Source organism: Denticeps clupeoides, chromosome 2 (assembly GCF_900700375.1).
Source record: "Denticeps clupeoides chromosome 2, fDenClu1.1, whole genome shotgun sequence".
Lineage (NCBI taxonomy): Eukaryota > Metazoa > Chordata > Actinopteri > Clupeiformes > Denticipitidae > Denticeps > Denticeps clupeoides.
The window spans coordinates 7,183,910-7,205,072 of NC_041708.1; the positions used below are offsets into that span (position 1 = coordinate 7,183,910).

The following is a 21,163-nucleotide window of genomic DNA, read 5'->3' on the forward strand; positions in this document are numbered from 1 at the left end:
GTAGCACCATCCTACCTCACAGCCCTTATTACACCCCGCACTGCACCTCGTTTACTCCGAACCTCCAGTACTGCTCGCCTGGTCCCTCCATCTCTGAAGGTAAAAGGAAAACATTCATCTAGACTCTTCTCCGTCTTGGCCCCTCGGTGGTGGAATGAACTTCCCCTCGAGGTCAGAACAACTCAGTCACTGAGCACCTTCAAACGACAGCTCAAGACCTTCCTCTTTAAAGAATATTTAGATTGAATTGTAACTTTCTTGTTGTCGAACTTGTGTACAGAATCTACAACAGAGTGAATAAAAAGATTGTATTCATAGTTGGGGTCCTAGTGAACCTGAATTGATCTCTTCATCGATGGTAACTTGAAAGCACGTTGTAAGTCGCTCTGGATAAGGGCGTCCGCCAAATGCCATAAATGTAAATGTAAATGCATTAACATTCTTGTGAACATAGGATCTCAAGGGTTTCCCAGCAGAACACAAGACGAAGCTTGCCTTCTTCCCAGAGTGCATCCTGTTACCATGTCTACCCAAGTGACACACACAACCATCCACATGATGTAAAAGAAAACGAGATTCCATTGCTCTGTGGACCAGTGTCAACTCTAGAAGCTTTTTATGGTGGACATGGGTCAGTATGACTACCCTGCAGCTCTGCTGTGGTTCGGTAGCTACACAGACCCACAACTAACTGACCAAACACAGTGTGTCCTAGCATCAGAACTAAGACAACATGAGCCAGCCTGCCTTTGAGCGCTTTGGGGTGGTCTTGATCACTGCAGACTGGGAGCATCTAACAGGAGCTCCAGATTTGGAGATACTATGAGCCAGCTGTCTAGCCATCACAATTTAGGCTCTCACTTGTGAGAGCCACTCCAATTCTTCTACTTTCACTTTTCTGCTTCCAACACATCAAATTCAAAGAACAAAATGTTCACTTGCCACTGGATATATCCCACCCACCACCATGTGACATTATAACAAGCTCACTGCCTGTCAGCGGTCATGATGTTATCGATTTACAGTATTTGCCACATCTGTCAATGTTTATTTCTCCGCTCATTTAATAAAATTAAACCAGTTCAGATCTAACGAAACTTTAAGTTAAGCAGGATTTTGTAAACGTGGGTAAAACACTTGCCTATGAACCAGACGGCCACAAAGTCACAAGTTTAAAACCCATGTACTCCCATTGTGTACCTGATTGTCTCCAGCGTTACTGTCCCTGTAACTACTGATTGTAAGTCACTCTGGATAAGGGTGTCTGATAAATGCCATAAATGTTAAATGTAAATGTCAGTTTATGAAGTCAATGGATAGAAAACTGCTTTGCTTACTTGAGAAATGTATTATTACTGTGTGTGACCTCAAGACCAACACATACAACTGAATATTTGTCTAGATCAGTATCACCTCAGATGACTCACTGCCCACACAGAGATGTTGGCCATTGGTTTTTTTTTAAACAACGTGCTGTCCGATTAGATGATTAAATCAGCCAAACTTTGCAAAAAAAAAAGAAGTGGCCTGAGGAAACAACCGCTGTGGACCTAACCCTCCAACAGCATTCTGTTCTGACCGAACCGTTCCTAAGTGAAGGGTTCCATTATAACATTGTTTAACAGTGGCTATAAACTTACACAATTATTCTAACAACATAACACCAATTCTACACTCAAGACTAAAGGTTTTGAGGTTTTCCGTTGTCATTATGGCAATTTGCATGGTGTATGTTCCAGAATGTTATGAAGAGTGATCAGGCGAATTGCAAAGTTCCTCTTTGCCATGAAAATTAACTTAATCCTAAGATTGCACCTAAATCAACCATTTAATGGATCATCAAAAACTTCAATGAGAGTGGTTCAAGTGTTGTGAAGAAGGCTTCAGAAGGCGACCAAGAAAGTCCAGCAAGCGCCAGGACCGTCTCCTAAAGATGATTCAGCTGCAGGATCGGGGTGCCACCAGTGCAGAGCTTCCTCAGGAATAGCAGCAGGTGTGAGTGCATCTGGAAAAATGATTTTGCAATGAATAAAGAACGGTGCCAAAACATTCTCCCACAACAACTCCTCCCAGCCACCCGAAAAAGGTTTGGTGAAGAACAATATCTCTTCCAGCATGATGGCATACCGTGGCCAAAGTCATAACTAAGTGCGCCAGAAAGAGTGGTCCAGCATATGCAAGTTTTGTATGTAGATGTGTAAGGAAAAGTGAAGTGAAAATGAAGTGAAACACTGCAGCACAGCACACGGTGACACAAAAAAATGGGTCCTCTGCTTTTAATCCATCACTCTTGGTGTGCAGTGGGCAGCCATGACAGGCGCCCCGTGAGCAGTGTGTGGAGACGGTGCTTTGCTCAGTGGCACCTTGGCGGACCGGGATTCAAACCGGCAACCTTCTGATTACGGGGCCGCTTCCCTAACCGCTAGGCCACCACTGCCCCAAATTTATATTTTTTTTCTTTGTGATTCTATAAGCTTATGTTGCTTCACGCATAACAATATGTTTTGAAACTTTGTAATGATGTTAAAGAAAACGAGATTCCATTGCTCTGTGGACCAGTGTCAACTCTAGAAGCTTTTTATGGTGGACATGGGTCAGTATGACTACCCTGCAGCTCTGCTGTGGTTCGGTAGCTACACAGACCCACAACTAACTGACCAAACACAGTGTGTCCTGGCATCAGAACTAAGACAACATGAGCCAGCCTGCCTTTGGAGCGCTTTGGGGTGGTCCTGATCACTGCAGACTGGGAGCATCTAACAGGAGCTCCAGATTTGGAGATACTATGAGCCCCAGCTGTCTAGCCATCACAATTTAGTCACTTGTGAGAGTCGCTCCAATTCTTCTACTTTCACTTTTCTGCTCTCAACACATCAAATTCAAAGAACAAAATGTTCACTTGCCACTGGATATATCCCACCCACCACCATGTGACATTATAACAAGCTCACTGCCTGTCAGCGCTCATGATGTTATCGATTTACAGTATTTGCCACATCTGTCAATGTTTATTTCTCCGCTCATTTAATAAAATTAAACCAGTTCAGATCTAACGAAACTCTGCTCGCTTTTACAAATGTACAAGGTTTTCTTGTTTAAAGTTAAGCAGGATTTTTGAAACGTGGTAGTAGCCTAGTGGGTAAAACACTCGCCTATGAACCAGACGGCCACAAAGTCACAAGTTTAAAACCCACGTAGTACCATTGTGTACACTTAACCCTGAGTGTCTCCAGTGTGACTGTCTCTGTAACTCTGGATAAGGGTGTCTGATAAATGCCATAAATGTTAAATGTAAATGTCAGTTTATAAAGTCAATGGATAGAAAATTGCTTTGTTTACTTGTGAAATGTATTATTACTTTAAGTGACTTCCAGAAATAATACATTTACAGCAATTCATTTCATTTACCTCAAGCACAAAAGTTTAAATGTGACGAACACATACAACTGAATATCTTTCTAGATCAGTATCACCTCAGATGACTCGCTGCCCACAGAGAGATGCAAATTCTGGTTGGCCATTGGGGTTTTTTTTAAACAACATGCTGTTTGATTAGATGATTAAATCTAACTTTGCAAAAAAGGAAGTGGCCTGAGGAAACAACCGCTGTGGACCTAACCCTCCAACAGCATCCTGTTCTGACTGAACCCTTCGTAAGTGAAGGGTTCCATTATAACATTGTTTAACAGTGGCTATAAACTTACACAATTATTCTAACAACATAGCACCTATTCTACACTCAAGACTAAAGGTTTTGAGGTTTTCCGTTGTCATTATGGCAATTTGCATGGTGTATGTTCCAGAATGTTATGAAGAGTGATCAGGCGAATTGCAAAGTTCCTCTTTGCCATGAAAATTAAGTTAATCTTAAAATTGCACCTAAATCAACCATTTATTGGATCATCAAAAACTTCAATGAGAGTGGTTCAAGTGTTGTGAAGAAGGCTTCAGAAGGCGACCAAGAAAGTCCAGCAAGCGCCAGGACCGTCCCCTAAAGATGATTCAGCTGCAGGATCGGGGTGCCACCAGTGCAGAGCTTCCTCAGGAATAGCAGCAGGTGTGAGAGCATCTGGAAAAATGATTTTGCAATGAATAAAGAACGGTACCAAAACATTCTCCCACAACAACTCCTCCCAGCCACCCGAAAACGGCTTGGTGAAGAACAATATCTCTTCCAGCATGATGACATATCGTGGCCAAAGTCATAACTAAGTGCACAAAGAAAAAGTTTTGTATGTAGATGTGTAAGGAAAAGTGAAGTGATTGTGAAACACTGCAGCACAGCACACGGTGACACAACGATATGTGTCCTCTGCTTTTAACCATCACCCTTGGTGAGCATCTCAAATTGAGATGTTTTTGTTTTTTTACCTTAAGATGTATTATTCTTTATCATGTTACTGGCCATGTAATTAATAAGCATTTGATGTAAAGTAAATTAGTCATTCATTTCACTTATAATTTTATAAATTCATTTAAGCCCCCAAAAGTCTGAAGAGCTACTTGGGAACCATAAGGAAGTCTCTCAAAAAGCCACAATTCCCATCAATGACAGAAAATGTAATCAATTTGTTCAGCCTGTTTGATAAGAGAGATGATGATACGTGAGAATCAGGCGTTCTGTGTTGTTCATAACAGGAACGCTTGTGAACGTAGAATTCTTATTTTATTACCAGTTAATGGAGCCCCGCTACTAAGCAGGGCAACAAAAAATTAGTTTGAACTCATAGTGATCCTCTCCACGGAAATCTTTAGTAAAAGGCGAAAGATTTATACGAGATGAAGAGAACCATGAGTGTACTGAGTGAACGTGGGTTCGTGTCACCACGTCACCAAGAGAACCGGCGGTCACCAGGACGGTCGGTCCAGGTCACCACACACTGAACATTACTTTTGTACATTTACAGCATTTATCAGACGCCCTTACCCATAGCGAATTAAAATCAGTAGTTACAGGGACTGTCCCCCTCTGAAACAACTTAGGGTTAAGTGTCTTGCTCAGGGACACAATGGTAGTAAGTGGGATTTGAACCTGGGTCGTCTGGTTCATCGGCGAGTGTGTTCCCCACTAGGCTAAAACCACCCTACGTGTTATATCGGCTTGTATAAAATCCGCCGAGTAGCGTCCAGTTGTGGTAAAAATAAAGGCTTCAAATAACCAAATGGAAAGAAAAAAAAGAAATAAGCGCAAGGCATGATGGGATACGGACAACTGCCGCTTTTCGTGGATTAAACGCAAAGACTGCAGGCGGCGACGTAAACAACTTATATATATAAATATAACTGTTAAATATAGACCTCGATCAATCACCTGACGCACAATTACTTTGAGAATTCGTTCCGATAAAAAAAACAACAACAGCGCAGTTGGAAAAACGCACTCAGGGGGGCGCCGTTGGCGGACGCGCGACTAAATCTGCAACAGTATGAGATCTTAAGCGCTTTTTTTAAAAAAAAAAACATGAAGTAGCGAAATTCTGCGGCACTAATGATGCGTGCTGTTATCTGGACACCCGCCCACGGGACCACAGCTCTGGACTATGTGGTCTAGCCGGCTATTGGCAAGGCTCACTGCACGGTCCTCATTATAATATTAGCAGTACATTCGCCACTTTTTCCACACATTCAAATAGTTTCTTGTGCACATCGCACATTACATTTTGTATACATTTGTATGTAGACGCCTGAGTGTGTGTGCGAGCTTTTTATGGAGACGTGTGAGGAAAAATGGTGTATGTTCGAATTTTAAATGTAGACGAGTGAGTAAAAGTGGTGTATGTTCCAATATTGTATGTAGATGCATGAGGGAAAATGGCGAATGTGCGAGCTTTGTATGTAGACGAGTGAGGAAAAGTGGTGTGTGTTCAAATTTTGTATGTAGATGTATGAGGAAAAATAGTGCATGTGCGACCTTTATAATATTAGCAGTGCATTCGCCACTTTTTCCTCACACACATAATACTGTCGCGCACACATTCAAATAGTTTCTTGTTTTTTTCATTACATTTTTGTATACTTTGTATGTAGACGTCTGAGAAAAAGTGGTGTATGTGCGAGCTTTTTATGGAGACGAGTGAGGAAAAGTGGTGTATGTTCGAATTTTAAATGTAGACGAGTGAGGAAAAGTGGTGCATGTTTGAGCTTTGTATATAGACACCTGAGAAAAAGTAGTGTATGTTCGAATTTTGTATTTAGTCGGGTGAGGAAAAGTGGTGTATGTTCGAATTTGTATGTAGACAGGTGAGGGAAATTGGTGTATGTGCAAGCTTTGTATGTAGACGTGTGAGGAAAAGTGATGTATGTTCGAATCTTGTATATAGATGCGTGAGGGGAAATGGTGTTAGTTCAAATTTTGTATGTAGACACTTGAGGAAAAGTGGTGTATGTTCAAATTTTGTATGTAGACGAGTGAGGAAAAGTGGTGTATGTGCGATTTTTGTATGTAAATGCATGAGGAAAAATGGTGTATGTTCTAATTTTGTATGTAGATGCGTGAGGGAAAATGGTGTATGTAAAAGCTTTGTATGTAGACGTGAGTGTATGTAGACATTTTTTTTAAAGTTGTGTATGTTCGAGCTCTGTATGTGGACGGGTGAGGAAAAGTGGTGCAAATTGTGCACCCAAAATATCTGAAGAGCCGGCTCTATAAAAAGCCTATCATGCACAGATAAGCTCCAGGTTTTAACGTGGATATGAGCTGGGGTCATAGTTAGAATGCTATTGGGTTGTATAAGTGATAGTATATTTTAAGTGATCTGTTGCTTTTATACAAGTTTATAGAGCCCCGCTATGAAGCAGGGCGACAAAAAATTAGTTTGAACTCATAGTGATCCTCCCCACGGAAATCTTTAGTAAAAGGCGAAAGATTTATACGAGATGAAGAGAACCATGAGTGTACTGAGTAATTGTGGGTTCGTGGCACCAAGTCACCAAGAGAACCGGGGGTCACCAGGACGGTCGGTCCAGGTTACCACACGCTGAACATTTACATGTCATATCGGCTTGAATAAAATCCGCCACGTGAAGCCACGCAGTGTACAAGTGTGCTGAAAATAAAGGCTTCGGTACCGAACCAAATCGCAAGATAAAGAAATAAGCGCAAAGCATGATGGGATACGGACAACTGCCGCGATCCGGTTTGCTTGTCGTGGATTAAACGCAACGACTGCACGCGGCGACGTAAACAATTGATATATATAATACATAGGGATGCACCGACACCGGTATCTGGTATCGGCCTCGATACCACATTTTCTAAAGTACTCGTACTCGTTAAAAGTCCCCCGAGACCGGGGACCTATACCACGGTCTAAAAAATGTCTACGTTTGAGCGGCGTGTAAGGGGTTAATCACAGGCGCCGAGTGCCCGCCCCCTGACCCCGCCCCCAGCTCAGCGGGGAGAAGGCGAGGCGAGACATGTCAGCCGTGTGGAACTATTTCAAAACGAATGAAGACGACAAACCAAAGGCGGACTGCAAATTGTGCTCAGCGAAATTGTCCAGAGGAGGCTCAAAAGGTAGCGCATTTAACACAAGTAATTTAATCTAGCACCTAACATCCCAACACGACAACGAGTACAAAGAGTTTACCCACGCTTATAAAAACCAACACAACCCACGCTGCAGCAATCTCAGCAAAATGTCAAGAGACAACCCACGTGCTGTGAAAACAACCCCGGGAATGATCGAGTACATTGCATTGAGTGACCTGCCACTCTCGGAGGTAGAAAATGTGGGATCCCTGCGTGTTCTGGAGCCCAGATATGATGTCCCAAGCCGCCGCTACATGAGTTGCCTAAACTACACGACTCCGTGAAAAAAACACATCCACAGCCTACTGCAAGCCTCCTCTGCAGTGTTAGCCCCGTGTCGCTAATTAGCCTAAACTCCCAGTGGATAGATGAGAGTTACATTACATTTTTTAAATTTGGTATAATTATTTATTCTGTAATATGTTGCATACAACACGCTTTTCATTTTAAATAAATGTTCTTAATTCCAAACTAGTCCCTTGTTTGTTTTTTTCATGTTAAATTATATGACTAAAGCTGTTACCTGTAAATGTAAATCATGTTTTTATTAAGTACTCGGTTTCGGCGAGTGTTGAAATCCAAGTACTCGTACTCGTTTTCCAATAAAGTGGTATCGGTGCACCCCTAATAATAAATATAACTGTTAAATGTAGACTTCGATCACCTGACGCACAATTACTTTGAGAATTCTGCTCCGTAAAAAAAAAAAACAGTGCAGTTGAAAAAATTTACTCAAGGGGGCGCTGTTGGCTGACGCGCGACTAACTCTGCTACAGTATGAGATCTTAACCACTTTAAAGAAAATTTCATAAAGTAGCGAAATTCTGCGGAACTAATGATGCGTGCTGATATCTGGACACCCGCCCACGGGACCACAGCTCTGGACATCCAGACAGAACAGCGACAGAAATGAACGTTATAAGGAATAAAGATGTGGTGGTGGGGGAGAGATGACCTCTGGGTCTATTCAAAACGATGAACTTTAAGAAATATTAACACTTGTACCTGTCTTGTCCAACACGGTATTCACTGAAATTTTCACCAGGGAACTGTGCAATGGATTATGACGAAAGGCAGGTAAACTAAGGCTTCATAAACACTCACTTGTTCAGGGTAAAATAGGATGAATAGCTTGACTCGGTGATTCCTCTCATACTGTGGAGATTTTGTCGCGCGTCCGCCAACGGCGCCCCCTTGAGTGCGTTTTTCCAACTGCACAGTTGCTGTTTTTTTTACGGAACGACGCGGTGCTGCGAGCAGAATTCTCAAAGTAATTGTGCGTCAGATGAACAAGGTCTACATTTAACAGTTATATTTATTATATATATAAGTTGTTTACGTCGCCGCGTGCAGTCGTTGCGTTTAATCCACGACAAGCAGAACGGATCGCGGCAGTTGTCCGTATCCCATCATGCCTTGCGCTTATTTCTTTTTTTTCTTTCCATTTGGTTCTTTGAAGCCTTTATTTTCACCATACTTGGACGCTACGTGGCTTTACGTGCCAGATTTTTATACAAGCCGATATGACACGTACATGTTCAGCGTGTCGTAACCTGGACCGACCGTCCTGGTGACCGCCGGTTCTCTTGGTGACGTGGTGCCACGAACCCACGTTCACGCAGTACACTCATGGTTCTCTTCATCTCGTATAAATCTTTCGCCTTTTACTAAAGATTTCCGTGGGGAGGATCACTATGAGTTCAAACTAATTTTTTGTCGCCCTGCTTCATAGCGGGGCTCTATAACTTGGTAAAAAAAAACTTTCAGGCAGTAATGCTAACAATTTTTATTTAAGTTTGTGAGATATTTCTACACGTTGCAGATTAAGCGTGAGCCTAAATCAGATCTACGTTAAGAAGTTGGAACCTGTCAATAAACGCTGAAGCTCACACTACTATCCGTGGTAGTTACCCTGCCGCCTACCTTACGAACTGATCAAGGGCAGGAATGAGATAAAATCAACCTGGAGGATAAATTTGTGGTCGCAAGCTAAATTCCCTCAGATTGACTAAGGTCTGTGGATGCCGAACGAAACGTCCTGCCGTAAAGAAAGAAACCCAATTCACCTGGATGACTGAGACATACTTTGCCGTCTGTTTCGAACAAATAGTCCAGATCATATTTCATTATCTCAGGACGCCTAACATATTCTCACATTTCATCATCTCTCTCTCTTCAAACAGGCCAAATCATTTTAACAAATTGTCTGTAATTGATGGGAATTCCGGATTTTTGTAGAGAGCCGACCCTTACAGCTCGGTGCACTTAAAAGAGCCGGCTCTTTCGGCTCCCAAGTGGCTCCATGTTAAATTCCATTTTAATCTGTTGAATATGTATGAGCATGAGAAAGTGCAAAGTGGTACCTTTTCTCTTGCCAGTTGGTGGCGCTAAACCATGGTGTCAAAATTCATATATGGATATGATTATGGTTTTGCAATTTAGCATGGTGAACTTAAAATTTGGAGTGAATCGGACAAAGAATCTAGAATCAATTTCTGTTGTATGAGAAAATGAAACAATCCAGATGATCTCACTTCCTGTTGGGCAGGGCTAATGAGTGTGAGTGTATCATAAGTTATCTTAATGAGATACACATGCCTTTTCATTTTGGTGGCAATACCCATAGTCAGAAGGTTGTCGGTTTGAATCCCGAACCGCCAAGGTGCCACTGAGCAAAGCACCGTCCCGTGGGAGTGCTTCTGATTGGCTGATATTCCGAATGTGCAGCTACAACAATAATCCAATCTATTTCAGTGTATTTAACGTGAACTGTTTTGGTGCTTCCATACAAAAACAAATAAGAATACATTTTGAAAGCTCAACAGACTTTTAAGTGTATACCAGGATTTAAAAAAAAATACCTAAACATGAGTGGGTGGGTTCAAATGCAGTGTTTCATTTATCTGCTCATGTGTCAAGAAGGTGTGTGTGTGTGTGTGTGTGTGTGTGTGTGTGTGTGTGTGTGTGTGTAATGAATTGGTCTGTTAACTGCAATAACCATACAAACTTTTTAAATAATAGCAACACATTTTATTCTGTGGTATGTCGACTTGAAAGAGGATTGTGGTGTCAAATGCAAAAGTACATTCTTACAAAACACACAGGCACAGACACACACACACACATTTGAGGAACAAAGGTGCTTCGGCGATACACAGTGTCAGACTGTCCGGTGGGTAAATTCACATCAGGCATTAAGAACACTGTTGAGTAAAACTTTCTTTCCTGAGTCTCTTCTGAACAACCAAGGATAAATTCAGTCAATGCAAAACAAAGTGAAAAGGTCCAATTTAAATTACAGCACAATAAATACGGTGCAAATAATTCATGATCAAAACACAAAAAATGAAAATTGCAACCTGCTCCCCTGAAACCTATTTGAAATAATGAATGTTTTCCTTCTAAAATTAATTCAACAAATATTTTCTGCACATCAAAATCGGTTGGGAGTTTTGCACTAGAAAAATAACACACCAAATCTGCATTTAGACTGATGCAACGTTGCCACAACTAAGCAACCATTTACAATAGAGATCAAAACAATATATGATGTTCTTCAGGAGAGAAAATTTAACATCGACATCTGGAATGTAGTCGAACATTCAGAACACACATGCTCTTAAGACTAACCGTATAAAAATAAAAAAATAAAGACACACAAACACTGTGTCTTTATGAAGTAAAAAATATAGGACCGGACCACAAGCCTGGGTTTTGGCAGATTAGGAACTTGGGGGCGGAGCTGAAGTTCTTCTTCCACTGGCCGTGATTTGTCCAAGACTGGCTCCGGTAAATATTTGGTCGCTAGTTCCAGACATTTATAAGTTAAAACACATCAAAGCAGTTTCGCAATGTGTAAATATAGGACAAAAAAATTAAGGCAAGTCTCTGTGAGTTGAGCCGGAATGCAACGGCGCCATGGCTACGTGGCCCTTGGCCGGTTCTGTCCGAGGCAGTGGTGGGCTCAGATGGTCTTGACATCGACGAGGGGTCCAGGGTGTGCGCCCTGGCGCTGGGCCTTGATGCCCTGTAGCCTGCGGCCGTGCAGTGTGAAGCGGGACCACGCCAGCAGCTGCAAAAAGGCACAGGTAATTGGCACAAACACCAGCAGGTAGAAGCAGCCCTGGCGCAGGGAAAGAGAGAGGGCGGAGCCTGACACGCCCACCGCGGTCACGGAGTCCTTCACGGGGTCCCGCTCAAAGATGTCATAACCTGGGAGACAAAGAGCACATTTATTCGCCAAACTTGCTATTCATTGTTGCTATTCATAAGTGCGCAGAGACGTTATTACCTGTGTAAACACATAGCAGCCAGGTGCCAATCAGAGGGGCAAAGGTCTGTCCAGGCTTGGTCACCAGGGCAACCATCCCAAAGAGCAATGCTGAGGCCGCCTGCTGTCGTCTGTTGAGAACAAAGTCTTCGTCCACCAGGTCACTGATGACCAGGTTCAGTAACTTACACGTCCCCTCGGTGAACACCCGATTACTGTGAAACACACACACACACACACATCGCTATAATCCAGACGATAGTATACATGGTATTATAGACACTGTTCAAAAGTGGGGCGAACAAACATGGAAAAAACATTCCTGTTCAGGTTTTATGCAATCACCACCTCATAATGACCTGAAAGGTGAAACATTTAAGAATAAACCTTTGAACTGGGCACTTCCAAGCAGTCTTATGTGAGAAAAGCTTTGTCTTGCATGAACTGAGCACATTGTGTGTGTGTGTGTGTGTGTGTGTGTGTGTGTGTGGGGGCTCTTACCTGGCGATGAAGATACAAAGCAGGTAGATGTGGTTTGGGCCAGCCAGCATCATGGCCATGCTGAGGACCAGCTTCAGGACGAAGAGCCAGCGAACCACCTGGTACACGCCCAGCCGCCGGCACAGAGTCACAAAATACATGTTGTTCACATGAGGGGCGATGTAGGAAATGCCTAGATGACAGAAAACATGACGTCATTATATATTTTCAGCTCATATAGCATGACACAAGTTGCCTTTGTATTCCACAGATTAGACAGTCTCTGAGAGTGACCGGCACTACTCTTACCCAGCAGGAAGGAGCCGGTGGAGGCAGAGATCTGGTCAGACAGGAGATGCTCCAGGAACAGAGGGAAGAAGTTACTGTTGAAATGGCAGTGAAATACCTGCATGCGAAAAACAGAATTAAAGAAGGCGTTTTAATGTCACGTGTATATAGGCAAGGATGTCACGATATGTAGATGTACATGAGTCACAATACGATTATATAACAATATGCTATGATACTGTAGTGATATTGTAGAGTTCACTGAAAATGTAAAAAAGGAGCTGAAATATAATATTCATATACAAATATAAATATAATATTTTATCTTCTATGGCCCTGCTATATAACCATACTAATCACTTCAAAGAGGTAGAAGGAAAATTAAATAGTAATGATTTTAGTGGAGGTATAAGCCTAGTTTCAGGCGTGTGAATGCTTGACACTATGACACTTTTACCTGGACAAGGTTCATAGATGCAAACCAAATAAAGTTGCTGTGGCGAGACAGCTGCTTCAGATACTCCCCGAGAGTGACCGCTTTCTCTGCTGGAACCAGGGGGGCCTGGCCAACACACAGCCTGCAGTAGAAATAGAGCACATCACCGAAAAACTCCAAAGCAGTGGGCAGCCATGACGGGCGCACAGAGAGCAGTGTGTTGGGACGGAACTTTGCTCAGTAGCACCTTGGCGGTACAGGATTCTAATTGGCAACCTTTCCGATCACGGGCCTGTTACAGTCCCCTAGTAGCCTGTAATTTAAACCTAACATGCCTAATCTCAGAATGAAATAGGGGAGTTAAGTCCACAGCCACCATTATCAAACCTATCCTTGTTTGGTGAGATGATTATTAAATCCACCATATCAGCAGATCACACCGAAGTACCAAATAATTTATCCCCCCCAAAACTGTGCATATGTTTGCTAGCTACACTGAAGCTACACTGTGGATAGACTATTGGATCTCTAATAAAGTGGCCAGTACCTCTATAAATGGCCAATTAAGTGTTCCTGGAGGAACAGAATTAAGATGCACTGACCGACAAAGAGCAGGACACACAGGAGTTGCCTACCTGAGTGTGGGAACTGTCCATAATTTATGCTGACCCCGATGGATAGCAACCAATGGAATCACACCAGCTCAGATTTCAGCACACAAAATGAATCCATTAAACGTGTCTACTAATCAATGGCTCCCTTCTCTGCTTTCAAGTTTTTTTTAAATGGTAGACAAAACAACTTGCAGACACACAATAGAAACAGATTACAAATCAGGACTTACTCCTTAAGCGCTTCGCTCTCATCCTGTCTCTGGCGAACTTCGCTCTGGAAACGTAACCGCAGCAGTCGCAGCACCACCCCGAAGCCAATCACGGACAGGCCGGCCAGCATCACGCAGAAGAGCCTGAAGGAGAAGAAGTCTTCTTTGTCCCAGAAGAAGTAGGACAGGAAGACTGAGAGCGACCCCAGTGCGCTGAACAGGGAGCTGTGGAAGTTGAGCTGCGTCCGGTCGTGGGCCGACACGGCCAAGTCCGCCAAAAGGGCGTTGTGGTTGAGGTCGACGACGGTGAGGAAGCCGTCATAAAGGCACAGACACACGAGGAACTGGAGACCCGGACGAGCCCACGACACCCAGAAAGCCAGGAAAGACACAGCAAAGAGGGGGGCATACTTGGAAAGAGCCTTCAGCCGTTTTAGCACCACCTCTGGGGTCGAGATCTGGGGTCCCACCCTACCAATCAATCAATCAATCAATAAATAATTATTATACATTAAATAAATACATTATTAAAACTTCCAAGTGAATAGTAAAAATTACTCACTGAGGAGAACTGAGGAAAGATCGGTCGCTCAGCCAGCCAAACAGAGGGTCATTCAGGCTGTTCCAGATTAGAAAAACAGTCTGCAACAACACAGTGACATTTCAGAAATGGCCAACGTCTCCCCTCCACACTCCCTTGCAAGATGCAAGTGACAAGAGATGGGGGGGGGGGGGGGGGGGCTTTTTACAGGCCTTTACTTCGAAGGGACGGATGAAATAAAATGCCCTGCTGCACAAACCTTGAGTTCCGTTTTTAAATGGCAGCATGTTCACAAAACAATTGGTCATAAATCAACTTTAACTAAAATGCTCTAGAAGATGTTTTTTTTTTTTTTTTGGTTGCAATTATTGTAAAGATTGTAATAAAACGAGATTTTTGATGGAGTTACAGTGTGCACCAATCACCTTAATTTAAGGTGGTATTCTTTAAACGTTAAAAACATTATCCAACGACATGCATTGTACGCAGCCAATAAACAAACCAGCAATTTCAAATGGGAAGAGCCTGGCTGAGCAATGGGGAACTTCAAAGTGAAGTGAATCTTTTTTGTCATCGTGATACATAGCACAGCACACATCTACCACAGAAAATGTGAATCGGAAAGTAGATGCGGTTTTGGTGTTCACTAGTAAAATTTAGAAAAATGGTTATGGTGCTTATTTAGCAAAGTTAGCAGGACAACAGCAACATGCAAAAAGTCTTGACTGTAACATCAACGTGTGAAGCCTTCACTGAAACCAATGAGCAGCAACGCTGAATAATGTTTAAAAAATGCTATGACAGTCAAATAAATAGATTGCCAAAGTGAAACTATCATGAGCAAGACACTCTTTCCTACGATGCACCAGGAAGACTGCGGAGCCGAAGTTTGAATAAATGCAAAATCATGTTTGCGGCCAGCACTCACCTCACCCACCCAGAACGACAACTTGTCAATTTTGTAGATCGACACGAACGTCTCCACATAATACAGCAAGAAGACGTTGTGCAGGACGGACACGAAGAGAGACAGGGAGCCATAGAGCAGTGCAGTGGAGACCCCCTGAGCCCAGCACCACGTCCTCGCCACCATCCTTCCGTCACTGTCGCTCTCTGGGCCGCCGGCGGCAGAACGCTGCTCATCCCAGTGGTCGGCGGACCTCCTCAGCCTCCCAGCCAGTCCTACAGAGACACACGGGCCAGAAACGGCGGTGAAGACGAGGCAGGATTACAGTTTCCAGTGGCGCAGAACTACTAAAAAAAAAAAAAAAAAAGCTTCAGACAGACGGTTACGTCCATTAAGGCCTGTTTACAGCTAAGTCTGTTTTAACTGTGGAAACTGTGACGCACAGCATTGAGTGGATTTTTTTTAAATCGACAGTAGAAATACAATTAAAACCCAAATGTATCTTATAATCGATGCATCGCAACGCAGACGATCGACGCAGCGCAGAACATAATTGATTAGATCGTAACGTAGTGGCTTGGTGATTTTCTAGCAGCCTCTCCTTAAAAAGTGGTGCCGGTAGTGACGACCCTGTAGGTGTTTCGGGCTAGTGTTCAGCCTGCCCCTTCAAAACACGCACACGAAGCGGGAACGGAGGAAAAGCGGATCTCATCAGTCTCAAGGTGTCCAGAGATCTATGACATTATCTCCTTGCTCTGAGCCCAAAATTACCAACTTTAGAGAAAAATAATGACTTTTTTACAAATTACTTTTACTGGTGTAACACACGGTGGTGTATAGAGCCCACCTTCCTACCCGACTTATCTTGTACAGCTGGACACGCCCCAACAGCCTCAGAAAGGTGATGATCGGACCAGATCACTCACCTTTTCCCACGAAAAAGAGAGATTTAGTTCAGACTGTTTCACACCTCTCGCCACATGCCAAACTTATCTTTAGCAGAAAACCTGTGAGTCCACATCTTCCCGTGCAAAGATCTTAACTCTCTCGAAATAAACCGGGGTGAGCGTGGACCTGCATGTGGGCTATTAAAGCAAAGCCGATCTGCCCCTGCCGCCAAGTCCTCTTAAGCGTTTATCTAGTCTGACGTCAAGCGAACTTGCGTTTTTTAAGTTTCTCCATCCTGTTCCTGGACGAACTGCCTCGAACCCAAACTGAACTAGTCTCTTCATTTATATAAAAACCTTCCTGCCAGGTGCTCCTCCTCCTGAGCAGGAGTGAGAAACATCACAGATTACTTAATCATCTAAATTACATATCATGTTATACCGCATTAGGCTGCAAATTAAATAAATCCAGCAATTTGGTCAAATGTTTTTTTTAAAGAACGGTTGAGATTTAGCCACCTATTCAAACTGTACACAGTAAAAAAAAAAAAAAACCCATTAAATTATGTATTTTCGATCGTTTCTCCAGAGTTATAAACCATTTAAAAGCCTTCTGAAGGCAGTGGTCGACAAAGCAAATTCATATTCACAAAAATGTAAAATCAACAGATGACCACTTCAGTCATGGCTCCAGTTTAGCCAGCAAGCTAGTGACCAAAAACGCGTTTTAATCCCGCCGACCACTTTTCACTTGTCCACGTAAACCGACATGTTGAGCCAGAATCAGACACCACGCACAAATTAAGTTGAACAACATGAAAATGTGCATTTATTAGCCAGAACGGTTCGCCCGGGTAAGAATGTGATAGTTAGCCGGCTAGCTAGCCAAGCCTATTCGGTGACGTGTAACGAGGTTTAAAAGGCTCTTCACCCGCTAGCTCTACTAGTTTCTGGCAGTCAGAGATTAGGAGCGTGGGCGCGGAAATGTACGTACCATAGCTAGAGATGTACCCGCTCCAAAATGTTGCCCCCAAAAACTCACTAACGACCCCACGGGCTCAAGGCGTGATCCTCCTCCAAGAGGGCGCAGATCTCTTATCTGTTCTTATCGATTCTTACAGAAACTGGGGAGGCGTTCGTGATGTGTCGTTCGTTAACAAACGATTCATTCATTTTGTCATCAAGCGGAATTGATTCTTTCTTAATGAACAGTTGATTTTTTCATTTATTAATGTTCTACGTTTTATTAAATATTACATAAGTGTGTATATGTATAATTAAATTATTATAGTTGTGACAGGACATTTGTCACTTCCAAGCAACTGTTTCCGCTGATCTGATTCTTAACAGTGAACTGATGCACGCGTGAGATTCGGATCACTGAAGAGTCGGAGTGTGGTCGTCACTGACGTCACTGATAGGCGGCGCTTTTATGACTGACCCAGGACCAGTTCTCTCTATACACGGGCTATTATCAGCATTACGAAGCAAACCACCAAACTGATTTCAGTACAGAAAGCACACGCGCTACCAGTTTAGAGGCTAGACTCGGCGTCAACAGGCATCGCCCGTTACTTTAGAAACTGAGTAATGCTGTTCATTCGTTGATACCAATATGTTTAAAAATGAAAGTGATGTTCCACTCTGTACTAAACAGTGTCCCGTATGCTATGGTGAGTAAGAACGTATAAAATTCAAAACAGTGACACAAAAGTTTCATGCATACAAAAATATCTTTTGTAAAGGTTTATACCCCGGCCTTATGCAGCCTTATAATGGTTTCCATCTGCTGCAAACCCAACTATGTATCATTGCAAGCTGCAAGACGGCCAGCCACGCACATGGCCAGCCCCGCCCTCTGTCAGCCCCGCCCACCCGTCTTTATTGGTCAGATGCCTCTCTCAGCTCCTGATTTGTTGACCGTATTCCCCACTTGCTTCCGCGTCTTCGTGAACCATGAAGATTAAAGGTCGCTTTTATATAGGAACTCAGCTGTAAAACTCATAATTGGATGGTGACGAATCTGCATATAGACTGGAAGTTGAGTGGCTAGTGCTCTGGTGCACACGGCACAACCTGCAGCTGAACAAGCTGAAGACTGTAGAGATCTTCAGGAGACTTCAGGAGATGTCCCTCAACCCTGCTCCTCCTCCCCACTGTCTTCTGTGGAGTCCTTCAAGTTCATGGTCCCACTAACTCCCAGGACCTGAAGTGGGAGACCAACATCTCTTCCATCCTCAAGAAGACCCAGGAGAGGATGTACTTCCTTAGGCAACCGAGTCTGTCCACTGCTCCTCCATGACAGTCTGGTACCTGGACCTGTGCCCCTCAAGATGCACTTGTGTCAAAAGTAATTGTACGTAATAAAACAAATTGTGTATCTTAAATGTAATTTGTACGTCTATTTGCCAAGATTTTGTAACAACGCTTCTAATCTGAAACGTCTACGGCAACAGAGTTACGCATACACAGTGTATGTTTTCGGGTACCTACATTTTACACCGCGCTTACCTACTACCTCCCTCGGTTTTTACGTCATCAACGTTTTCAGCATTATATCTTAGATCCTGGCATTCCATTTTTCTGCATTATGTTTAAACCTGGGTGGTAGTAGCCTAGTGGGTAACACACTCACCTGTGAACCAGAAGACCCAGGTTCAAATCCCACTTACTACCATTGTGTCCCTGAGCAAGACACTTAAGTTGCTCCAGGGGGGGACTGTCCCTGTAACTACTGATTGTAAGTCGCTCTGGATAAGGGCATCTGATAAAAGCTCTAAATGTAAATGTAAACCTCTAACATAAATTCAGACATTCTTATGTCAATGTACATGTACAAAAATACAATAAAGTATATAATATGACCCAAACCCAAAGTATAGGCATTATATTTAGTAACATTACAATTATTCTTTAATCTCAAACTAAAAGAAAACATTTTGATCGGTGGGGCTACAATGAAACTTGATTTTTGCCGTGTATTTGAATTCAGACTGTAGGTTTACATTTACATTTACGGCATTTGGCAGACGCCCTTATCCAGAGCGACTTACAACGTGCTTTCAAGTTACCATCGATGAAGAGATCAATTCCGGTTCACTAGGACCCCAACTATGAATACATCTATTTAATTCACTCTGTTGTAGATTCTGTACACAAAGTTTGACAAGAAAATTACAATTTAATCTAAATATTCTTTAAAGAGGAAGGTCTTGAGCTGCCGTTTGAAGGTGCTCAGTGACTGAGCTGTTCTGACCTCGAGGGGAAGTTCATTCCACCACCGAGGGGCCAAGACGGAGAAGAGTCTGGATGAATGTTTTCCTTTTACCTTCAGAGATGGAGGGACCAGGCGAGCAGTACTGGAGGCTCGGAGTAGACGAGGTGCAGTGCGAGGTGTAATGAGGGCTGTGAGGTAGGATGGTGCTGCTCCATGTTTGGCTTTGTAGGCCAGCATCAGTATTTTGAACCTGATGCGTGCAGCTACTGGGAGCCAGTGAAGGGAACGTAGCAGAGGGGTGGTATGGGAGAATTTGGGAAGGTTGAAGATCAGTCGTGCTGCTGCATTTTGTATGAGTTGTAGAGGTCGGATGGTACATAGAGGTAGACCAGCTAGAAGGGAGTTACAGTAGTCCAGTCGTGAGATTACTAAGGACTGAACCAGTAGTTGGGTGGCCTGGGTTGACAGGTAAGGGCGGATTCGTCTGATATTGTAGAGAAGGAATCTACATGAGCGGGAAAGATTGCTGATGTGAGTTGAGAAGGAGAGTTGGTTGTCTATTGTTACGCCAAGGTTGCGGGCTGTTGCAGAAGGAGAGAGCTGCGAGTTGTCTAGGTAAATAGCAAGATCCTGATGTGGTGAAGAATCTGCTGGAATGAATATTAGTTCAGTTTTGGTGGGATTGAGTTGGAGGTGATGGGCTGCCATCCAAGACGAGATGTCTGTTAGACATGCAGAGATTTTGGAAGCAGCATGTAGATCAGAGGGAGGAAAGGAGAAGAGGAGTTGTGTGTCGTCAGCATAGCAGTGGTAGGATAATCCATGTGAGGAAATGACCTCACCAAGTGATCTCGTGTAGAGGGAGAAAAGGAGAGGACCTAGCACCGAGCCTTGAGGGACACCAGTGGAGAGTCTACGTGAGGTAGAGGTGGATCCTTTCCAAGTCACTTGGTAAGATCGCTCATCAAGGTAGGAAGCAAACCACTGCCATGCTGAGCCCCGAATTCCAAGCCTCTTCAGGATTGACAAGAGAGTCTTGTGGTTAACGGTGTCAAATGCAGCAGATAGGTCAAGGAGAATAAGAACTGATGACAGTTTTGCCAATCTGGCTGCATGTAGCTGCTCGGTAACCGCCAAAAGGGCAGTCTCGGTGGAATGAGCTGTTCTGAAGCCAGACTGGTTAGGATCCAGGAGGTTGTTCTGTGATAAATGGAGTGATAGCTGGTTGTAGACACAGCGCTCAAGGATTTTGGATAGAAACGAGAGGAGGGAAACTGGTCTGTAATTGTTAATGTCTGTAGGATCAGCAGTGGGTTTCTTTAGGATTGGAAGAACCCTGGCTGTTTTGAAGGCGGATGGTACGTGGCCAGATGAGATTGAGCCGTTTATGATATAAGAAATGAAAGGGATGAGGTCAGGGGAGATAGTTTGAAACATTGCAGAAGGTATTGGATCTAGTGGACAGGTGGTTGGGTTGCCTGTGGAAATAATCTGAATGATTTCATCAGATGTGATTTTAGAAAATTGATTTAGAGTAGTTGTCGAATTTTCAGAGGGAAGAGTAGGATTAGTGGTGGAGAATGTCTCACAGATTTTTTCAATCTTCCCTGTGAAGAAGTTGGCAAAATCATCAGCTGTTAATGAAGTTGGGGCAGGGGAAGTCGGGGGGTTGAGTAGGGATAAGAAGATGTTGTGGAGTTTTTGAGGGTTGTGGGCAGAGGCTTCTAGTTTTGTTTTGTAGAAAGCAGTTTTAGCAGTAGTGAGGTTAGTAGAAAATTTGCGC

At 43.3% G+C, this 21,163-nt stretch overlaps 1 protein-coding gene and 3 non-coding genes across 4 annotated transcripts; 1 reads left to right on the forward strand and 3 right to left on the reverse strand.

Moving 5' to 3' along the window:
• Positions 1-4,683: 4,683 nt before the first annotated feature.
• LOC114784998 (U5 spliceosomal RNA) lies at positions 4,684-4,799 on the reverse strand. The gene has a single exon (XR_003748984.1). It is a non-coding gene; the product is annotated as a U5 spliceosomal RNA (small nuclear RNA).
• A 1,981-nt stretch (positions 4,800-6,780) lies between these two features.
• Positions 6,781-6,896, reverse strand: LOC114784999 (U5 spliceosomal RNA). The gene has a single exon (XR_003748985.1). It is a non-coding gene; the product is annotated as a U5 spliceosomal RNA (small nuclear RNA).
• A 2,258-nt stretch (positions 6,897-9,154) lies between these two features.
• Positions 9,155-9,270, forward strand: LOC114785001 (U5 spliceosomal RNA). The gene has a single exon (XR_003748986.1). It is a non-coding gene; the product is annotated as a U5 spliceosomal RNA (small nuclear RNA).
• Positions 9,271-10,538: 1,268 nt separating this feature from the next.
• mfsd13a (major facilitator superfamily domain containing 13A) lies at positions 10,539-17,325 on the reverse strand. Its single transcript, XM_028970524.1, has 9 exons — positions 17,158-17,325; positions 15,298-15,551; positions 14,391-14,470; positions 13,850-14,299; positions 13,027-13,147; positions 12,591-12,687; positions 12,303-12,474; positions 11,823-12,016; positions 10,539-11,743 (listed from the first exon to the last, which is right to left on the reverse strand). The coding sequence occupies exons 2-9, from the start codon at positions 15,460-15,462 to the stop codon at positions 11,496-11,498; spliced, it is 1,527 nt and encodes a 508-aa protein (XP_028826357.1). The 5' UTR covers positions 15,463-15,551; positions 17,158-17,325; the 3' UTR covers positions 10,539-11,495.
• Between the last annotated feature and the right edge of the window lie 3,838 nt (positions 17,326-21,163).

Excerpts from the sequence above, each read along its gene's own strand:
- mfsd13a (XM_028970524.1), bottom strand. The coding sequence starts at position 15,462 with ATGGTGGCGAGGACGTGGTGCTGGGCTCAGGGGGTCTCCACTGCACTG. Across the intron at positions 14,300-14,390 it reads TCTTTCCTCAGTTCTCCTCA|GGTGGGACCCCAGATCTCGA; the intron begins GTGAGTAATTTT and ends ATTGATTGGTAG. Across the intron at positions 12,475-12,590 it reads CACCGGCTCCTTCCTGCTGG|GCATTTCCTACATCGCCCCT; the intron begins GTAAGAGTAGTG and ends TCTGTCATCTAG.